Here is an 18,384-nt window from a genome sequence, read left to right as displayed (position 1 = left end):
CAGGAAAATCTCTGGTGATTTTATGTCCACTTCTACCCAATGAGGAATTTTGACTGTCTTCAGGGCTCACTTTCCGCCAATATTCTATTATTTTTAAAATTCTTTCTAGGTTTTTTAATTCTTTAGATAAGAGAATGCTAGCTAGGAAAAAGATTAATGTGTTGAATTTTTCCCTCCCAAATTGTTATGCTTCAATTATCCTCCTCTTTTTTCTGTGGCTTAAGATGCTGCCCAGACTTCAGGTGAAACTTCAAGCACCAAGTTGAAAGAAAGCCATCATCTTTTTCTCTTTGTTTTAATGTTATGGCCAAAAGAAACAGTCCTATACAGTGAGTGGATATTAAATGTGTGGATAGACTTAATAAATAGCAACAAAACAATAAATTGCATTATTTTGGAGTGTATGGACAGTGTACAATACTGTGTTAAGTCTAAGGAAAGAAGTGTGCGAAACCTTAAATTGGATCTTGTGCTTTTGGGAATATGATGGAAAACTTCTAGAACAATAGAAAGTTAAAGAACATTTAATCAAAACATATTTCTTTAACTGTTAGTTTTCTAAAGTCTCTGCTATTGTCTTAAGTGCACACACTTAAGCCTTGATTCAAGTCTTTTTCTTCATATTTCTTTGTGCAAAACAAGTTATCATGATGCAACAAAAATTCAGGTTATTTTATTGCTAAGTTCTTTCCATAGAGTTTTCTGAGACCTATGATATTTTGAAGGTCCCTACTACAACTGCCATGTCATGAATACCTATTAATGTTCAGAAGATCAGTTTTTTCACCACTAAAATTTTTCACGAAAAGATCAAATAATTTAGTAACATCCCTATATCATGAAGAAAATTGAGTTAGAAATTGAACATATCTGTTCTTTTTACTCATACTTGAGTGGTTCATTTAGAGAATTATCATGGTGACATAGGCAAAAGACAGGGGACTAGCGATCAGAGTTTTAAAGACTATTTGACCTTCTCAGGTCAATGTAATCATCTCATGAATAAAAGTTGGTTTACTTTTTTCAATAAGTGTTAATGGTACTAATATTATATGGTTTCTTTATTAAATGAGGTACTAAAATATCATATTTGTGCTACTTCACTTTACCTTTCATTCCTCTGTAAAGATTATTTGCAGCACATTCTATTCTAAACAAGAGGTTAAAAACTAAGAAGTAAGGTTAGGTAGAAAATATTTTCTCCCTTAATATAAATGTTTTTTCTATGTTTTAATAATGTGAACTCATATTGGTTTTTGAACATAACAAAAGTGATGAATAGTTTGTTTAATTTTTAAATCCCCCCACACACTTTATCTGCTCTCAGTCTCCAGATGCACATGATCCTCACAGCTGTTAATGCTGCTGTTCGGGCATTCTTTGAGAGAGAAGGACAAGAATGAGGGAAGAGAGGGAAGGAATGAAGGAAGGCAGTCAGGTAGGTTAAAGAAAATTGAAATATTGATGTGACATAGAAAAAGTAAATGTTGGATTTACTTTTAAAGAATATGATGGAAATGTTGAACCAGAATGAACAGTCACACTTTTAGGTGTTCCATATGAGAATATTCTTAAAAATGAAAAGGTTACAGCAGATAGCCAGATCTTATGTGTTGATCAAAACATTATATTTGTGGTACCTCATTTTACCTTTCATTTCTCTGTAAAGATTATTTGCAGCACATTCTATTCTAAACAAGAGGTCTGTCAAGTGGAAGAAGTTACTGAGTTTATCTAAGATGACGATTTGTATGCAATGTAATTTATGTTGGAGCTAACTGATGGAAAAGATGGTGTGATTGTGTAGGAAAGAGCTGGCTCTTCAGGAGGGAGGGGGAGAGAAAGAGAGAGAGAGAATTCTGCCTCAATGATCTAGTCAGGGGAAAAAGGAGCATCACAAAGGAAAATCAGAAACCTGGGTGGCAATAAATAAGGGATCATCTAAGTAAAATGGTTTAATAGTAGATAGTTCAAAATGCATTAGGGAAAAATATTAAAATATGGAATAAATTTAGTTTATGTGGATGCTACTAGAATTCAGAGGCACATGGGGACACAATAACAAAAGGTCAGGAACTAAAGAAGAGTAATATCCCTTCGGAAAATTTAGCCATTTTTCTCTAATCAAAGATAAATGGGAATACCACTTTAAACAATACCTTTATTTTATTTATTTATTTTTATGTGGTGCAGAGGATCTAGCCCAGGGCCTCACATGTGCTAGACGAGCACTCTACCACTGAGCCACAATACAAGCCCCATGGCAATACTTCTTTTCTTGTATAATTTTCTTTTAGAGATGATAGCTACTTAACTTAATTGAGCCAGAATTTAGTCAATATTGCTTTCTTCTGTCCACTAATGAAAAAGCAGTTCTGGGTATTCCTCAGAAAATTAAATATTTGGCTTATTTGAAATATCTTGAGGCTAGCTTGCAGACAAGTTGAAATAATGCTCATGTGGTTGAAGAAATCTTTCATTTGATGCTATTGATATCTCATGAGATGCCTCTGAACACATTTTATTTTTAAAATATTTAAGATGATACTATAATAGATAATACTTACTGTAACAGAAAGTGTTTATGATTGTGTACCATGTCAGACACAACAAATTACTATCACTCTTCAAAAGAAGAACAACTAAATAAATGGTTGCTGCTTTAACCATTCCACAAATGCCTTCAAGTGCTATTTCCTAACATTCTCTAAGTCACATATGCTGCCTACCAAAGATGTCAGGTATGTAGATGTAAATAACTCATTAAGAAAGAGAGTCATGGAAATTACTGTCCTCTCCTGATGTTTTCTAGTTACCTGAGTGCTTTGATTTCTTTTTTATTTTTTCCCTTTAAGAGCAACAGTGGAGTGTGTGTGTGTGTGTGTGTGTGTGTGTGTGTGTGTGTGTGTGTGTTCCTGTCTTCTTTAGGTTAATAAAATCAAATACAATATGAAATTTGCTTTACTCACAGTACCACTAAGTAAAAAATCACATTTCTGTCAGGTTACTGGGAACTTAAAAGACCATGAATTCTAATAAAATAATAAAATATAATGATAGGGCTTTAATAATTATTTGTTCATGTTTTAGAGTGGCAGTCAAGGCCATTCTCATAGTAAACCATTACTGAATGTCATTATCAGTTTTTCTGTTCTAAATTTCTGTAAATTAATATTTGAAAAGTCTCAATTATCTAATGATATTACTTGGAAGTTGTTTATCGAAATGAGTAGTTTTTCACAAAACACTCTGGTTTTACTTTTTGTATTGTCAGTGAAAATCTGGTTTTCTACCAAGGTTTAATGCACATCCATGAATAGTCCTAGAGATAATCCTTTGCCCTCTGGGCAAGTTTTCATAGCAGAGAGCAGTGCTGTTTGAATGTAAATGATGCTGTACTTGAAGCCAACCATAATAAGCAAGTTCTGCTAGACATTTATTACATTTTTATCATCTGAATATAATCCTAAGCACTTGACTCCTACTGTCTTCATGAGAATTTATAATATCACATTTCAGTTACTCTTTAGAGGAGAAGAAACATTTCTGCTGTGCATGTAGAAGTGAATGCGATAAATAACATGATCTTTTTACCAAAAGTGCCTGACACTAGAAGAAAGCAAAATGCTCAGGCAATGGGAATTGGCTTGATAATTCACTTTTTAAAAAAAATCTACATTTTAGGATGCATTTCCAAATACAGAATTAAGCTATTGTCCATTCTCCAAATAAAGTTTCCAAGTGAATGCCCAATTATTCACTTAAGGGACCCTTCAACATCATTTGAATGAAGATCTCTATAAGCAGACCTGCCTAAAGGCCAGCAATGATGATCTCTAATACAAAACAAAAAAAGGAGAAAAATGAAATACTCAGAAAATTGAAATTACTCTCCTGGTTATTTCCTCAATTCCAAACAAAAGAACATCTTTATTCTACAATTAATTCTAGATCTTTCTCAATAGATTTTATTTCACGAGTAGGATTACATAAAGACTATGTCTACTGCAAGCAGAATTTACTTACGCTAAGCAACAAGCAATTCACCATCACAAGAAATTATCTACTCTAAGGTAGTCTGGCCACTATTAAAGTGACTGTCCCAGTCTTGAGTTACTAATTATTTTATGTACATGAACTATTTTTTTCTGCTTGATAAATTTTTAGTGGAAAAAACAAAAGTTGGTAGTTAGTGCACATAATTTCAGTACTAAAGCCCTCACTCACCTGATTTTATATGCATATATACCCAAGTAGGACGCAGTAAAAAATGTTTTCAAGTAAAAGTCATCTACCTAAAAGAATTGCAATGATACAACTTGTGTGCTATGGAAATTATAATGCAGTGTTTCTTTTTTGAGACATCAACCTATATCACTTCTGCTCCAAAAGACCCCTATTTCGTATAAAGAAAATGTTCTTTAGCTTTCCCCAAAGCCTCCATAAGCTTAAACTTCAACCTTCCTGATTTCATTTTATTTAAAACCTCTCAAACACTGAGGGAAATATAAAAACTAATAAATCAAATGTACACCTCAGTGACATTAATAATAATCTACAAGAGTTCCATTTCATCTCAAATTGACCAAGACAACATTCAGACCAGAATATCACAAGATCATGAGCAAGTGGATAGATTAGTTCCCCACATAGAGATTACGGGATTTTCAATACTTGTACAAGAAAATTGGTAATTTCTTTGTAAAATGTTGGTTGACTCAATTATATGTTTAAAACATTGATCCCAAAAGGCAAATTATCTCTATTCATATCTTTTTTTTTCTTTTTTATTGTTGGTTGTTCAAAACATTACATAGTTCTTGATATATCATATTTCACAGTTTGATTCAAGTGGGTTATGAACTCCCATTTTTACCCTGTATACAGATTGCTGAATCACATCACTATTTGCTGTGTGGGTGATTCTGGGCAAGTTATTTAACTTATTGAAGTCTCAATTTCTGACATCCCAAAGGAGGATAGCAATAGTGCCTATTTCAAACAGTTATTGATATTGAGAGAGAATACCTGTTGACTAGTTGTAGTAGAGACCAAAAGGCCCACAAAGCTCTTTTGTTAGCAGAATATACACACTGTATTATAATGTATGAAAATTTTTCTTGTATTTTGAATTACACAAGACCTAGATATTCTACCATGTTTGTATCCTTTCTTCCAAATACCACTTCCATTGTGCTCAACATTTTTAGGTGCATTCTTTTAACTAATTAATCAATGCTAGCTGTAATCCAGATCAAGTGAAGTACATAGACATGAATTGTGGAATGTTGATGCTCTAGCATAGGTTTCACCAAAGCAATTTGTAAATTGATAGCAAATATTTTAGGTTTTGAGGGGCCCCATAGGACTTGTCATTAAGCAATTCAACCATGATAGAACAAAGTAGCCATACATAATACAAAAACAAACTACTGTGGCCATTTCCAATAAAAATTAATTTTTGTAAACAAGTATGGATTTCATACTATTTTCAAGTTACAAAGTATTATTTTTCTTTTGATATTTTTTAACAATTTAGAAAAGTAAAAACTAATCAGCTTGCTAGAGATACACACACACACAGACAGATGAGATTATTCGGCTATTAGCTGTAATTTATCTAATCCATAATTTCTTTTTTTAAATTTTGTACTTTTTAATTTTTAATAAAGAGTGAAGTTTCTATGCATTTTATACTCAGTATTTTTTTCTTAAGGTTTTTAATGGCCCTCATTAGAAAACAATACCCCACTCAGGGACAGAAACTCCAAAAACATTTCTGTACTTTTCTAGAACTGTACAACCCTGTAGGAATGCTTTACTATACAAGTTTTACTATGTGGCAAATTATTCACTTTTCATTAAAATGCCTTTGTATTATAACATGGAAATATTAATATGTGAATGCTGTTATATCATTTAGAAACAATCTTTTTCTAAAACATATTAAACTGATTTAAAATATTAATGAGCATTTGAAACATTAACCCTTTTCTTTCTATGCAAATTTCCCCTGTGCCAAAAACCTTGGAGGAATAGATGCATTCTAGATAGGGCCAAGTTGGAGGGGAAGGAAAAGGGCATGGGGTAATTAATGATGATGGAATGTGATGATCATTTCTATTCCAGGTATATGTATGAAGATACAAATTGGTGTGAATATACTATGTATACAATCAGAGATATGAAAAATTGTGCTCTATATGTGTAATAAGAATTGTAATGCATTTTGTTGTCATATATAAATTAAAAAAATTACATAAAAAAGAAAAAAATAGGATCAATATTTTCACCCTCCTATTTTGAAAGTCATAATTTCTATTATTAACATTGTCTAACTTATATATCTTGTATTTTAAGAAGAGTTTATATAAAAATGCTTTCAAAATTCTTGAATATTAATCAAATTAATCAGGATGCCATAGCAATGAACCAGTATCATATGCTGATGTTGGTAATGCTATAATTAACAACAGGGCTGAGGATATTGCTCCGTGATAGAACATGCTTGCCTACAATACATGAGATCCTGGGCTTAATTCTCAATACTGCCAAAAAAAAGCAAAGGCAAAGATAGAAATATTTCTAATAGTTAACAAAGTTAAATATTATAGTTTCAATATGATTTGTTCCATGTGAAACACTCATTGATTTCAATTGCCAGTGTAGCTTTGTTGGGAGCTGGTGCCATCAATAGATGATTAGGTCTACAAGAGGGATTATTGCCTTTCTCATGGGAGTGAGTGACTTCTCACCTTCATAGAACTGTAACAGTTAATACTAGAGTAGGTTATTATAGAGTCAGGCCCCCTGTGTAATCTCTCTTCCACACACTCCTGCTTGCCCTTCTTATTTTCTGCTACATTATGATGCAGCAAAAGACCCTCTCCAGAAGCTGAGCAGATGTCAGCCCCATGTTCCTGGACTGCTCAGCCTTCAGACCCATGAGTTCTTTCTTTTCTTGGGGGATAAGGATGTGGGGATTGAACTCAGGGACACTTTACCACTGAGCTGTACCCTCAGTCCTTTTTATTTTATTTTGAGCCAGAGTTCCTTAGATCCTCACTAAGTTGCTGAGGCTAGCCTCCCAATTGTGATCCTCCTGTCTCAGCCTCCCCAGTCACTAGGGTTTCAGGTGTGTACCACCACACCCAAATTATGAGCTCTATCATTTATGAATTACCCAGTCTGAAGTATTCTGTTTTAGCAACAAAAAATGGACTAGGACCAAATACCAACACAATTTGGCATGTTCTCTAATTTTCTTTCACCTGAAATGCAGAAGTAAAGTACAGGTTACTATAGAGATTAATACTATGTTTGCTTACTGTGGAATAGAGAATGTGAACCTACTTTACCAATTTATAGAAATGGCAATTCTGGAGTTGTCTAATAGATACCACAAGAAGGCTACAATTGGAAGGTTAAGAGTAAGGTAAGGTAAGGGAGAGTCTAACCTTAGGCCCAATAGGCAAAAAGGATTGGATTTGAGGAATTTGATAATACATTTCAACTTTGGTATCCAATAATGACCTATGGTGTAGTTTAGATATTATGTGTACCCCAAAAGCTCATGTGTGGGACAATGCAAGAGTTTAGAGGGGAAATGATTGGGTTGTGAGATTGAACCTAAGCAGTGCATTAATACACTGATATGGATTAACTGAGAGGTGACTGGAGGGAGGTAGTGTGTGGCTGGTGGAAGTAGGACCCCAGGGGTATGGTTTGGGGGTATGTGTTTTGTGAGTTAAGCTTAATCTTTCTCTCCTTCCTTGTGCCATATCCTGAGCCACTTTCTTCCACCACAACTTTCTTCCATGATGTCTTGCCTTACCTCAGGCCCTGAGAAATGGAATTGACCATCTATGAACTGGGACCTCTAAAGCCATGTGCCCCCAAATAAACTTTTCCTCCCCTAATTGTTCTTGTCAGGTCTTTTGCTCACAGTGGCAAAATGATGACTAAAATTCTTGGCTAATTAATGATTGAGCATTATTTGAGTATTTGAATTTCGTGAGGTTGAAAGATGAACAAGAAAGATATTATCCAAAGAATAAGGAACCCTTATTACTTTACAACTCTGCCCTTTGAGGAGTCTCTTGACAGTTCTATGAGTATGCTAAACACTATTTAATACTGATATAACCTAGCAGCTCTATAACATGGGAAATAAAGAAAGGTAATGGAGATATAGGGAAAAGAAGAAAACAATAGAAGAATACACATAAATTGCACACACATTTTTAATAGAAAAAATTGCAGACCTTTGTCCTAAAGCATTAATACTCTAGATATGGTCTGTACACAATAGCATCTTCAATTACAATAATGTAATAAATGTGAACTCGTGGGTTCGACTTCAAATTCCCTAAGCAGAAACTGCATATAAAAAGATTCCCAAAAGACACAATGATAAATAAATGATTGACAGCACTGCTAAAATAATTCATTTTAATTAACAAATATGTAAAACATAAAAGCTTAGGGGATGTGAAGTTTACCATTTCCTGGCTTATATTTGTAAGAACAGGGTCCTACTTGTTTTCCCATGGGTTTTAAATCTTGGTCTTAATTGATGGTATGCACCATACTCTAGTACCCAAACTTCTGATATGGAGATTGCTTGGAGAGTGAAAAGTGAAGGATAAAATGCTTCTAGCAATAGCATATTCTGATAATTCACAACTTACCATCTCTGTGAGTCTTGGAAGATGTTCTTTAAATTACCAACAGGTACTGAATATACTACAACTAACATGAAATTCACTTTCAGAAAATACTATTAAACTACAATAAAAATTGTATAAAATGTTTACAGTTTTGCACTTTAATCAATCTGAAGAGTTTTATTTTTATACTTCATTATCTTAATCAGGCATTAAAACAGAACTTGCATCTCATCAGCATAGGTACACATTTAAAAGAAAACATAGAAATGCACTTTTCTGGCTAATGGAAATGTATCTCTATTTAATAGATATTTTATAATTAGTATTTTATTATTAAGCTTAGTTCGGTATAAATGCACATTTTCAATGTCATGAATACAAGACATTAATGATCTGAGAAGCAATTTATATTTATATAGCACCTTTCAAAGGTTTGGGATAGCGAAGCAAAGCATAAATGCTTGTGTAACTTTGCAATTAAGAATTCTCTTCTAATTATTCCTATTTAAATGTGCAGTCTCTTTTTAATCACATTTTTACACCTGTGTTTAAGTGCTCTGACAGAGACTTAGCCTTATCTCTAAAGCATGCAAACTGCATGATGATTTTGTAAAAAGGTAATGTTTACCAAAGGGAAAATGATCCCAGACATGTGACACCAATGATAATATTAAAGACACACCTAAATTTGAAAGCATGATTTTCCTGGATTATATGTTCATCCAGATCAACATACATACACACACATGAATGTCCAGCTCTGGAGCATGCTCAAGATTCAGGCTCAAATATACTTCTACTATAACACCAGAAAATTGAGATGAGATCTGAAAACCAGCTTGTAAATGTATGTTGGCCTATAGTAAATCTTTAGCTACCAGAGCTTCAGTTGCTACCATGTGTAAGAGTCCTAATGTTTTGGTATAACCAAGGGACCAGTATAAAACATGGTGTTAACAAAATTAAATCCTACTATTACTAGGGGAAGATGCAATTCTGCTGCAACATGATTCTGAAGGGCTGTAGACTTGTAAATGGAGTTGAGGAAAGAAAAGCAATTCTAGGAAGGTAGGTGTAGCTAAAGAGAAGGCCCCGGTGACAACCACCTACATAACTGACTGCTGTAAAGAACGAAGCTCCATTTTCAAAATTCTGATTAGAAGAAGATTTATTAAAAACCTATGGTGATCTGGGGACCTGTTAACACAAATAGGCAGGGCAAAACTCTCAAGCCTGGAAAAGCTGCCAACATATAACAGGATGGGGTGGACCTAGAAGCAAACAAACTTCAAAAGCCCACAGGCAGTTGTGACCAATCAGAATGTAGAGATTTTTTATTCTCAATGAAGTATTAATCTATTAATCTATTAATAAAGGCTAGGGATGAGGTTCAGTGGTAGAGCATTTGCTGGGCATGTGCAAAGCCCTCAGTTCAATTCCTAGCATTACATAAGGAGAGAGAGAGAGAGAGAGAGAGAGAGAGAGAGAGAGAGAGAGAGAGAGAAAATAATCTAAAAATAGATTCTTCATTTAAAAAAAATTGAGCCCTTTCAAGAGTAGTATATTCATCTTTGATGATTAAAATAATAACAATAACAATAGAGAGAACAATAACAGTAATCATAATTATAGTCGTAAAGGGGTTTTGGGAAATAAGACAATATTTTCTTCACTCAGGAAAGTCACTTGAAAGAGGGCTGTTAAGAAATAACTAGATACTGCAATGGGGGCTTTTAAGAGAGCAGAAAACAGGAGGTATTTGATTCTGCTGGTCTATGGGAAAGGCAGAATGGTAAAAGATAGAGCAAAAAGATTTGAAATAGTAGTGAGATTCAAACAGTCATAATATTGGTGGAGAAGGGGTGACTATAATGGAGTAGGAACAGTCAAATATGTATATGCACAAAATTGTCTGTATGAACTTTGACTTCATACAAAAGCATTGCCGTTATAGGATGATAAAGACATATCCGCCAAAATTAACTTGTCTACATATATTTCTAAATGTGTGACTTTGGACAAATGACTTAACCTGTTTGAGCCTCAGTTTCCATATCCCTATAATGGAGAAGAGAGCATATGCTTCTGGGATTGGTGGGATGAATGCTTTTTTGAGGGGGGGTGGTTACCAGGGAACAAACTCAGGCATTGAACCACTGAGCCACATCCCCAGCCCTATTTTGTATTTTATTTAGAGACAGGGTCTCATCAAATTGCTTAATGCCTCACTTTTGCTGAAACTGTCTTTGAACTTTTGATCCTCCTGCCTCAGCTTCTGGGATTACAGGCGTGCACCACTGCACCTGATGGATTACATAATTCTTAATGTTGAATACTTAGTCTATTGACACTTAGCCAACATTCAGTAAATGTCAGATGTTGGGTTTTATATTTTATTTCCCTTTCCTTTTAAGTAAAACTAGAAGTATCTCCAGTATATGGGAGTGAAGGAGGAAAATAAGACTCTTAGGAAGTGTGTGTTGCTAGTTTAAGGAGGGAAAGTTGACAGTGCTGCCATTTGAGATACATAAAACACAATACCTGCTACCACAGTACCTTTCCTTCCTCACATGTCTCATAATACATATCTAGTCTTTAAAATAATCTTGTGAGGTACATGATAATAATACTATATTTTCTCTGTAGCGAGTAAGGAAACTGAGGCTTAAAGATAAAATAATCATATATATTCAAAAAATCAGGATTTTTTGAGCTTGTGGTTAAAATTTATATGTTCTAGCCAACATCTCAATGTTGATTAAGAACTAATAAATTTTAACAGAAACAACTCTTGACTACTTTGTTAAAATGTCCTAAGATAGAGTTGGTCCACAATTATCATCAGGAATTGAATCACAGTGGGATCCTGGCTTCCACTTCCAGCAGGGTGGGTGGTTTAGGAATCCTAAAATATTCCACCTACTAAACCCTAAAATGATAAAATGAAAAATATTTCTTTGATCATAGTAGGAATTTTGTCACAAACAGAAGAAAATTCATACTGTAGAAGCAAGAATTCTGGACTATAAGTGATCAGTGAAACCAATTTTCAATGAGGAAATTGTGATGAAATCAGAAGAGTATTTGAACTGCCATTTTGAAGGCATATGGTCTAGGGGACAGAAGGTAAAATCTAATGCTGACCACACATGGGAAGCCTAGCAGATGATGTCCTTGTAAAACTAAGGCCACCAAGAGAAATCAGAAAAATAGTGACTGGGCCCTTCCTACTGTGGCTATGACATTAGTGTTTAAGCCACAGAACAAACAGCCAGAAATGATAGAATATCAAAATGAAACTGTGATTTGTTAAAGGCTATTTTGCTAGTTTACTCCAGCTGCCAACCACTAGATCTGTAGATCAATGCAGTAATGTCATTTCTTCCATCCAAAGCCCTACTACATGAATACCAGACTACAATTGTTTGGAAAGTAACTTGGACCTTTAGTGTGAACTAGTTGGCTAAATTGTACTAATTTCTGACAAAAAAAAATACCAGAAAGAAGGAACAGCCTCTAGAATCACTAATCATTTCTCTAATTTTGATCTGGAAATGTTCACTTGCCACCAGTAATTGTACTTCAATACTGATGTTCTTACTAGAATTGTTAACTATACTTCTGGATCACATTTGGATTTCATATTTTCTTAAATACAATGCCATATTTCCATCTCATTTTTGTTAATTATGTTGCACTTAACTGTATGAAAATCCACGCATATCCTGTTTTCAGGGTACAGACCAAGTATGTTGACTGAAGAACATCAGAGAAGGGTCAGGAAGAGGATCTGAAGAAAAATAATGTGGGGTAAACAGCGATCTTTCTATTAGGGAAAAGGAGATCAGATAGGATTCACAGAAAGTGCATAAAGGGAGACAGAAAAACCAAGAAAACGTAAAAAAAGCAGTATATTTTTCTTACAGACAGACATGATGCAGACACTTGACTCAGTTAAAAATAGTTACACATGACTCACAGTAAAAATTTTGAAGACAAAAAACATTCACAATAGTACTCTACTGCTTTTCTTTTTCCATTAATTCTCAAACATTCCTTTCATACTTCTATCCTAAAGTTAGTTTATTATGGTAAGGTAGATATTAAAAAAATTTAAATATTAAGAAAATGTGTTTCTTGTGATAAGTCAGACAAAAGACAACTTTATAGCCTGAGGAATATGAACTAAGATAACTTTAGAGAGGTATAAATCTGTTAAAAAAAAAACACAAAAGAATTTGTAAATCTTTTCTATACCAGACTAATGGTTCTTGCAGGTAGAGCTTTTGTGTTCAATTCAATTAAACCAGCATTGATATCTTGCCTACCCTATAGAGAGAAACACAATTGAACTTTGCTTTGTGCTTTACCAATTGTACATATAGTAAGCATATATGTAGATTTTTGTGTGTAATATTTTAGCCAAAAATTGGGGAGAAAAGTTTCATTACTTTCTTTCATCTGGGGTTGCTCAAATTCTCAGAATGGCAACATCTACTAGAAATTTTAAAATGAAATAACTTGAGAGAAAGTTAGATCATGCAATTGCAGATTTTCCACATGGTTGACTATATAAAATTTCGAAGTCAAAATGACATATATTTGTTCTCCAGTGCTGTCATAGTCTAGCTATAGAATCTTTCATTTGTGTTTGGTAAAACAGGGATTGTATAGAATTTCCCAAAATGTTTTCTGAGTGCAATAAGTTAGAATTTTTGTGGAAATTACCTAGTATAATACCTGATCCAGAAAACTCTCTAAGTAGTCCCTTACTTTCATCCTCAACAGTCAAAGGAAAATGAAAGTGTAAATTGGGATTTCCAGGCCCAATGGTTGACCTTACAGTTCCACATATCAACAGCTAATGTAGATACTAATTTATTTTCCCTCACAGCAACCAGTTACCTACAAATATAGAAAATTGTCTTGCTTTTCAGAACATAGTCATGCTATTTTATAAATGACTTTGGCTCACTTAGAGGATAAAATTACTTTTAAACAATGACCAAAAAAAAAAAAAAGAAGGAAAAAAACTTAATATAAAACTGCCTCTCCAGGGACTAGGAGGCCAGACTAGGGATGACATTATGCACAGAAGTCATTAAAGCTCACTACAGGGAACATTCCAAGGCAGCCCAGCATACTTTCTTATGTTTTATTCTGTTCTTTAAAACAAAATGAGACTTGCATTTTGACATATCTCCCTCAATTTTTTAAAGTAACTCTCTTGATTTTTATGTAGGTTTTGTAATATTAAACGTTCTTTTTCTTTTCTTTATTTTCACCATGTATGATATAGCATGGATTGCACAATCAAGCAGACCTGATTCACATCCTGTCTGGCCCATTGCCATCCTAGCTGCAAGTTACCTCACCTCCCAGAGACTCTGTTTCCCTATATGTACACAGACAATAATACTCTAGCATAGTTGTAAGGATTAAAGGAGGGAAAATATGAAAATTTCCTTGCACAGTGTGTGGCAAGGAGCAAAATGATCAATCAATTTGAGCAGCAATTCACAGCTATTGTTACCAGAAAAGGGAAATACATGTAATAATGGATGTGTAAATTCACACATGTTTTGAGCTCCCTGCAATAACTTATAGAGTAGTACTGGTAGAATTGTGGGAAATTTGAGGTTTGAGACTAGAATCCCTAAAACTTGAATCTAAAGCTGTATATTTTGCCTAAAATTGGGTGCATATTTAATCCTAAAATTGAAAAACCAGAGATATTTATATATGTACGAGAAAATACTGGTCAAGATAGTTTATAACAAGAGACATTGAGATGTGATCTTTAGCGGGAGTAAATTTGTTTCATATATTCTTAAAAATGAGTTATTCTAGGGAAACTATAAGCAGCATGATATCTTCTCCAAAAGGCCTGTAGATATTCACAAGCACACAATCTTACTGCACAGCCAGCCATCCTCAGGAAGACAACAGACCTGAAGCATACACAAGGTATGTTCTTATTCTTCCTACATAAAAATTCCCCAAGAAAAAAAATTATTGTGTTTAAAGGGTTTCTTTTTTTATTAGTTACACATGACAGTATAATGATCTTGATATATCATACATTTGAATCAAATGGGGTATAATTTCTCATTTTTCTGAGTGTACAGGTTGCAGAATCACATTGGTTTCTTTTGATAAAAATTGATGGCAAATTTTGGGGGAAGAAAGGGAACTATAAAAATAGAAACTTAAGCCTGAGGAGTTGGTGTAAAATCAGATCTGGGTTTTACATTTTGTTTGCTGTTAATCTGGATACCCTTAGGCAAGTCACCCAACCTCTCTGAGCTTCAGTTCCTTCATTGTCCTGAAGGGTTACAGTGAGAAGCAAAAATGAGACGACAAGAATGGAAGGACCATATTATTGTTCCTAACATCACTACTCCTTTAGTAGGTACAACATAACCACTTAGTTGCCATGGTCATAAATTGGCTTCTGCCTTATTCTAAGTTTTCTTCTCATCCTTCCAATTTTAAAATCCTTCTTCCCTTATGTTTGCTTTTCCTTGGCTTTGTGCCTTTGTTGGGACAAATGCATGGAGTATTGCATACATGGTATAAGTTTAGGGCGTCTGAGTGGCAGGCCATTCCCCTTGTGCTAGGCGTGTGAGCCACAGGATGCTTAAGCTTACCCATCATAGGCACAGCCCTGGTGTGAGGCCCTGCGCTTGCTCCACAGACCACTCCTTGATAGGTCGCTGCAAGGATAGTTAGCAGAAATTGCAATGGTGGCTACCTGTAACTGGCCTAGCTACTGCCTGAGTATATATACATGGTAACTGTGCAATAAAATCAGACCTGCTTCCTGCTTGGTCTCCAGAGGTCTTGATTAGTGACTTCACAGCCATACTCTACTCTACCCTGTTCCGTGGACCTCCTCACTCAATGAGAGCCCACACATTCCTTGAGTTCCCTAATTTTTTTTACATGCCCCTGTCTCACTCAATAAATAATATCAAAAGGCTTACAACCAGGCTCAGGCCAAGGTCTCTCAGAAGAGATTGTGTTCAGAGGCAGAACTTTGGCTTCAAGAACACTGTTGGCTCTAGCTCTGGGACAATACTTTGGCTGCCTAATAGCAACCATTAACCTAATCCAAATTTAGAAGCCAGAGAAGGATCATAGCTAATAAATTAAAATAGTTGTTTACATGTTTATGGAGCTAAATGAGGAAATGCTGGCTGCCAGGAATCCAGTTGAGAAGCTTGGGTATCCAAGTAAAGAAGGTACTGAGCTGAATGTGTGCCTAGCATAACTTTTCAATACTAGCAGGTTCAAAGGCATATCTTCCTCTTTTGCCTCTGTCAGAATCATTCCAACTCCTGTGACTCTGCACAGCACAGGGAACAGTGCTGGGAATACATTTCTCTGGGAACTTAAATCCTAGACTTAAAGGCAAGTGATCAAAAGAAACAGGTGAGAGTGGAAAGATTTCTTATTATTGAGAAGCAGTTCTCAAATACCTGGGTCACAGTGACTGTCTCTGTCACACTCTTAAAATTCAACATTATCTAGGTGGAAGGTTGTGGAGAAAGCTCAACTCAGGAGTTTTATTTCGGAAAATATAATAAATTCTTAATAGCAAAACAAGAGGGAATTAAAGATACAATTACAGAAGACCAGTCTGTGAGCACAAAAGGTGGTCCTTCTTTATATATGCTTCTATACTTAAGCTCCTCATCCAAGAAAAGAGATTTTTCTCAAGTATCTTTAAGGAAGTCTAAGAAACCATTCCAATTAAATGGCATCCCAGTAAACCATCAGCCTGTGAGATAATGATCAAGTCACATCACTTTTTGACTTCCATTTGTAATTCTTAAAAGGAAGAGTTCTCTTTCAGTCTAAACATCTGTGATAATAATCAGTAAGTAATAATAAACAGCAGTAAGAATTAAATTATTTTTATTTTCCACATTGATGTTTTTATGTTTGGAGTGAACAGATGCGTGTGGTAGAGAGAATTGAGGGTTTCTGACTTTGGATGATTTGCAAAAGCATTTTACAGACCAGTGACACCCAAACATTTCCCAAACCAACATACCAAGTAATGAAGCACATTCCCATTACCAGCAGTGGATATTAAGGCCTGTGGGTTATACTGGTTAGATATTAAATGCAGAAAGGGATATGTTGGGGATGAAATCCCCCAGATAATTCTGATACATTCTTTTCAAACCATGCTGAGACTGAATTTACCTACAGAAACAAATAGACTGGGAAAGTTCCCAAAGAAAAGATCTTCCAAGGTTCACACAGAACCTGACCGGTAGAATTAGAGAAGAATCTACTCTAGGATGCTGTCTGACTCTACCTTCTCAAATAATTCATCAACTGGCCTCTGTGCAGCAGAAAAGTAAGGTAAAAATTACCTAAAGGAGGATGTGAATGAAGATAGGTTTGATTTTCTTACCCATTATTTGTTTTGTTTTATTTTCAAAATTAAAAAATTAATCAAAGCTTGATTTCAACCTAAGAAATACCAGAATGTGAGATGAAAAACTTAGCATCCTCCCCTACATTTTTCTTTAGTTTCCACCTCAGAAGGAAGTATGGACCATGTGGTATGTACACAGGAGCATCACTCTCTGTGTGTGCTGATCTGGTTTTACCATCACTAGATAATGCCATCATATATTTATTGTACTTGATTTTAATTTGGGGGTTTTGTTTGTTTGTTTGCTTAAAACTATCATGGTTTCTCTTTTGGGTTAATATAGAAATAGAGGTAGATATGGTACTGCACATAGGTTGAGTGAAAAAACAGAGCAAACACCTTCTCTACTGATGGATATCCATTAATTAATTAATTAATTAATTAGCACACCTTCTCTACTGATGGATATCCAGATATTTTCAGCCTTTTTAAATATCAAATATTATTTTTTAAAAATCTTCATACATCTTTCTTATGGCATTACATATCTTTCACTTATTAATATAGGCTAGATTCTCAAAGGTGGCATTTCTGGGAGGGAAAATATGCAGTTTAAATTTTAATTTAAATCTTGAATTTATTTAATATATTAAAGAAATCAGATTTCTCCCCCCACATCCTAAATAAATAGATGCTGACTTATGATCTCACCAGTAGTGCACAGAGGAACTATTTCCCCACAACCCTATGCAATGAATGTGCTTCTTTTTTTAATAGTTTTTGAAAGTGAAATGTAAGTTTTAAGTTTTATAATGACTTAAGAATAAAATTTCAATTGCATTGTTACCTATCTAAAATCTTTGATTAGCCATTTTCAATTATTTCTTTCTGACCTACCTGTTGTAGTTATATTAAATAATTTATTCTTTACCTTCTCAAATTGTACTAATTTTTTTTGAATATTGATACTATTTACCTTATGTCTAAATTAGTTACAAAAATTTGTTTTAAGAACAGGTATTTTAAAACTTGAAACCGCACAGCTTTCTGTTTATCTTCTTGTAATTCTTTCTTGACATTTTCCTATAATTATATGGAGGACAATCTTCATTCACCTAAGTTTCACTATTTTCCAACTATAAATATGAGGATAAATATATCAACTTGATGGCACATCACTTCATTTTTTCTAATATATGAGTTTAAGCAGGAGGGATTATTTCAGAGAGAACAAAAAAGTTTAACGAGGACAAGAGTAATGATGAGTTGCATGTGCCTATGATAAAGTCTATGCACAAAGAAGTCTACTTCCTATCAATGTAA

The 18,384-nt window shown here is 34.3% G+C and overlaps 1 protein-coding gene across 7 annotated transcripts in view; it reads left to right on the top strand.

The window, feature by feature from the left end:
- Positions 1 to 18,384, top strand: part of LOC144376430 (uncharacterized) — a 72,842-nt gene that overhangs the window by 41,358 nt on the left and 13,100 nt on the right. Inside the window, exon 3 of one of the 7 annotated variants that reach the window (XM_078044305.1) lies at positions 1,328 to 1,536. The exons of the other annotated variants lie outside the window; for them this stretch is intronic. Within the exon in view, the coding sequence (XP_077900431.1) occupies positions 1,328 to 1,360 (33 nt within the window). The 3' untranslated portion in view covers positions 1,361 to 1,536. Of the gene's footprint in view, positions 1 to 1,327; positions 1,537 to 18,384 lie in introns of those variants that run through there. 7 annotated transcript variants of the gene reach the window in all.

Source organism: Ictidomys tridecemlineatus, chromosome 3 (genome assembly GCF_052094955.1).
Source record: "Ictidomys tridecemlineatus isolate mIctTri1 chromosome 3, mIctTri1.hap1, whole genome shotgun sequence".
NCBI classification, from domain to species: domain Eukaryota; kingdom Metazoa; phylum Chordata; class Mammalia; order Rodentia; family Sciuridae; genus Ictidomys; species Ictidomys tridecemlineatus.
This window is presented reverse-complemented; position numbering and strand designations above follow the sequence as displayed.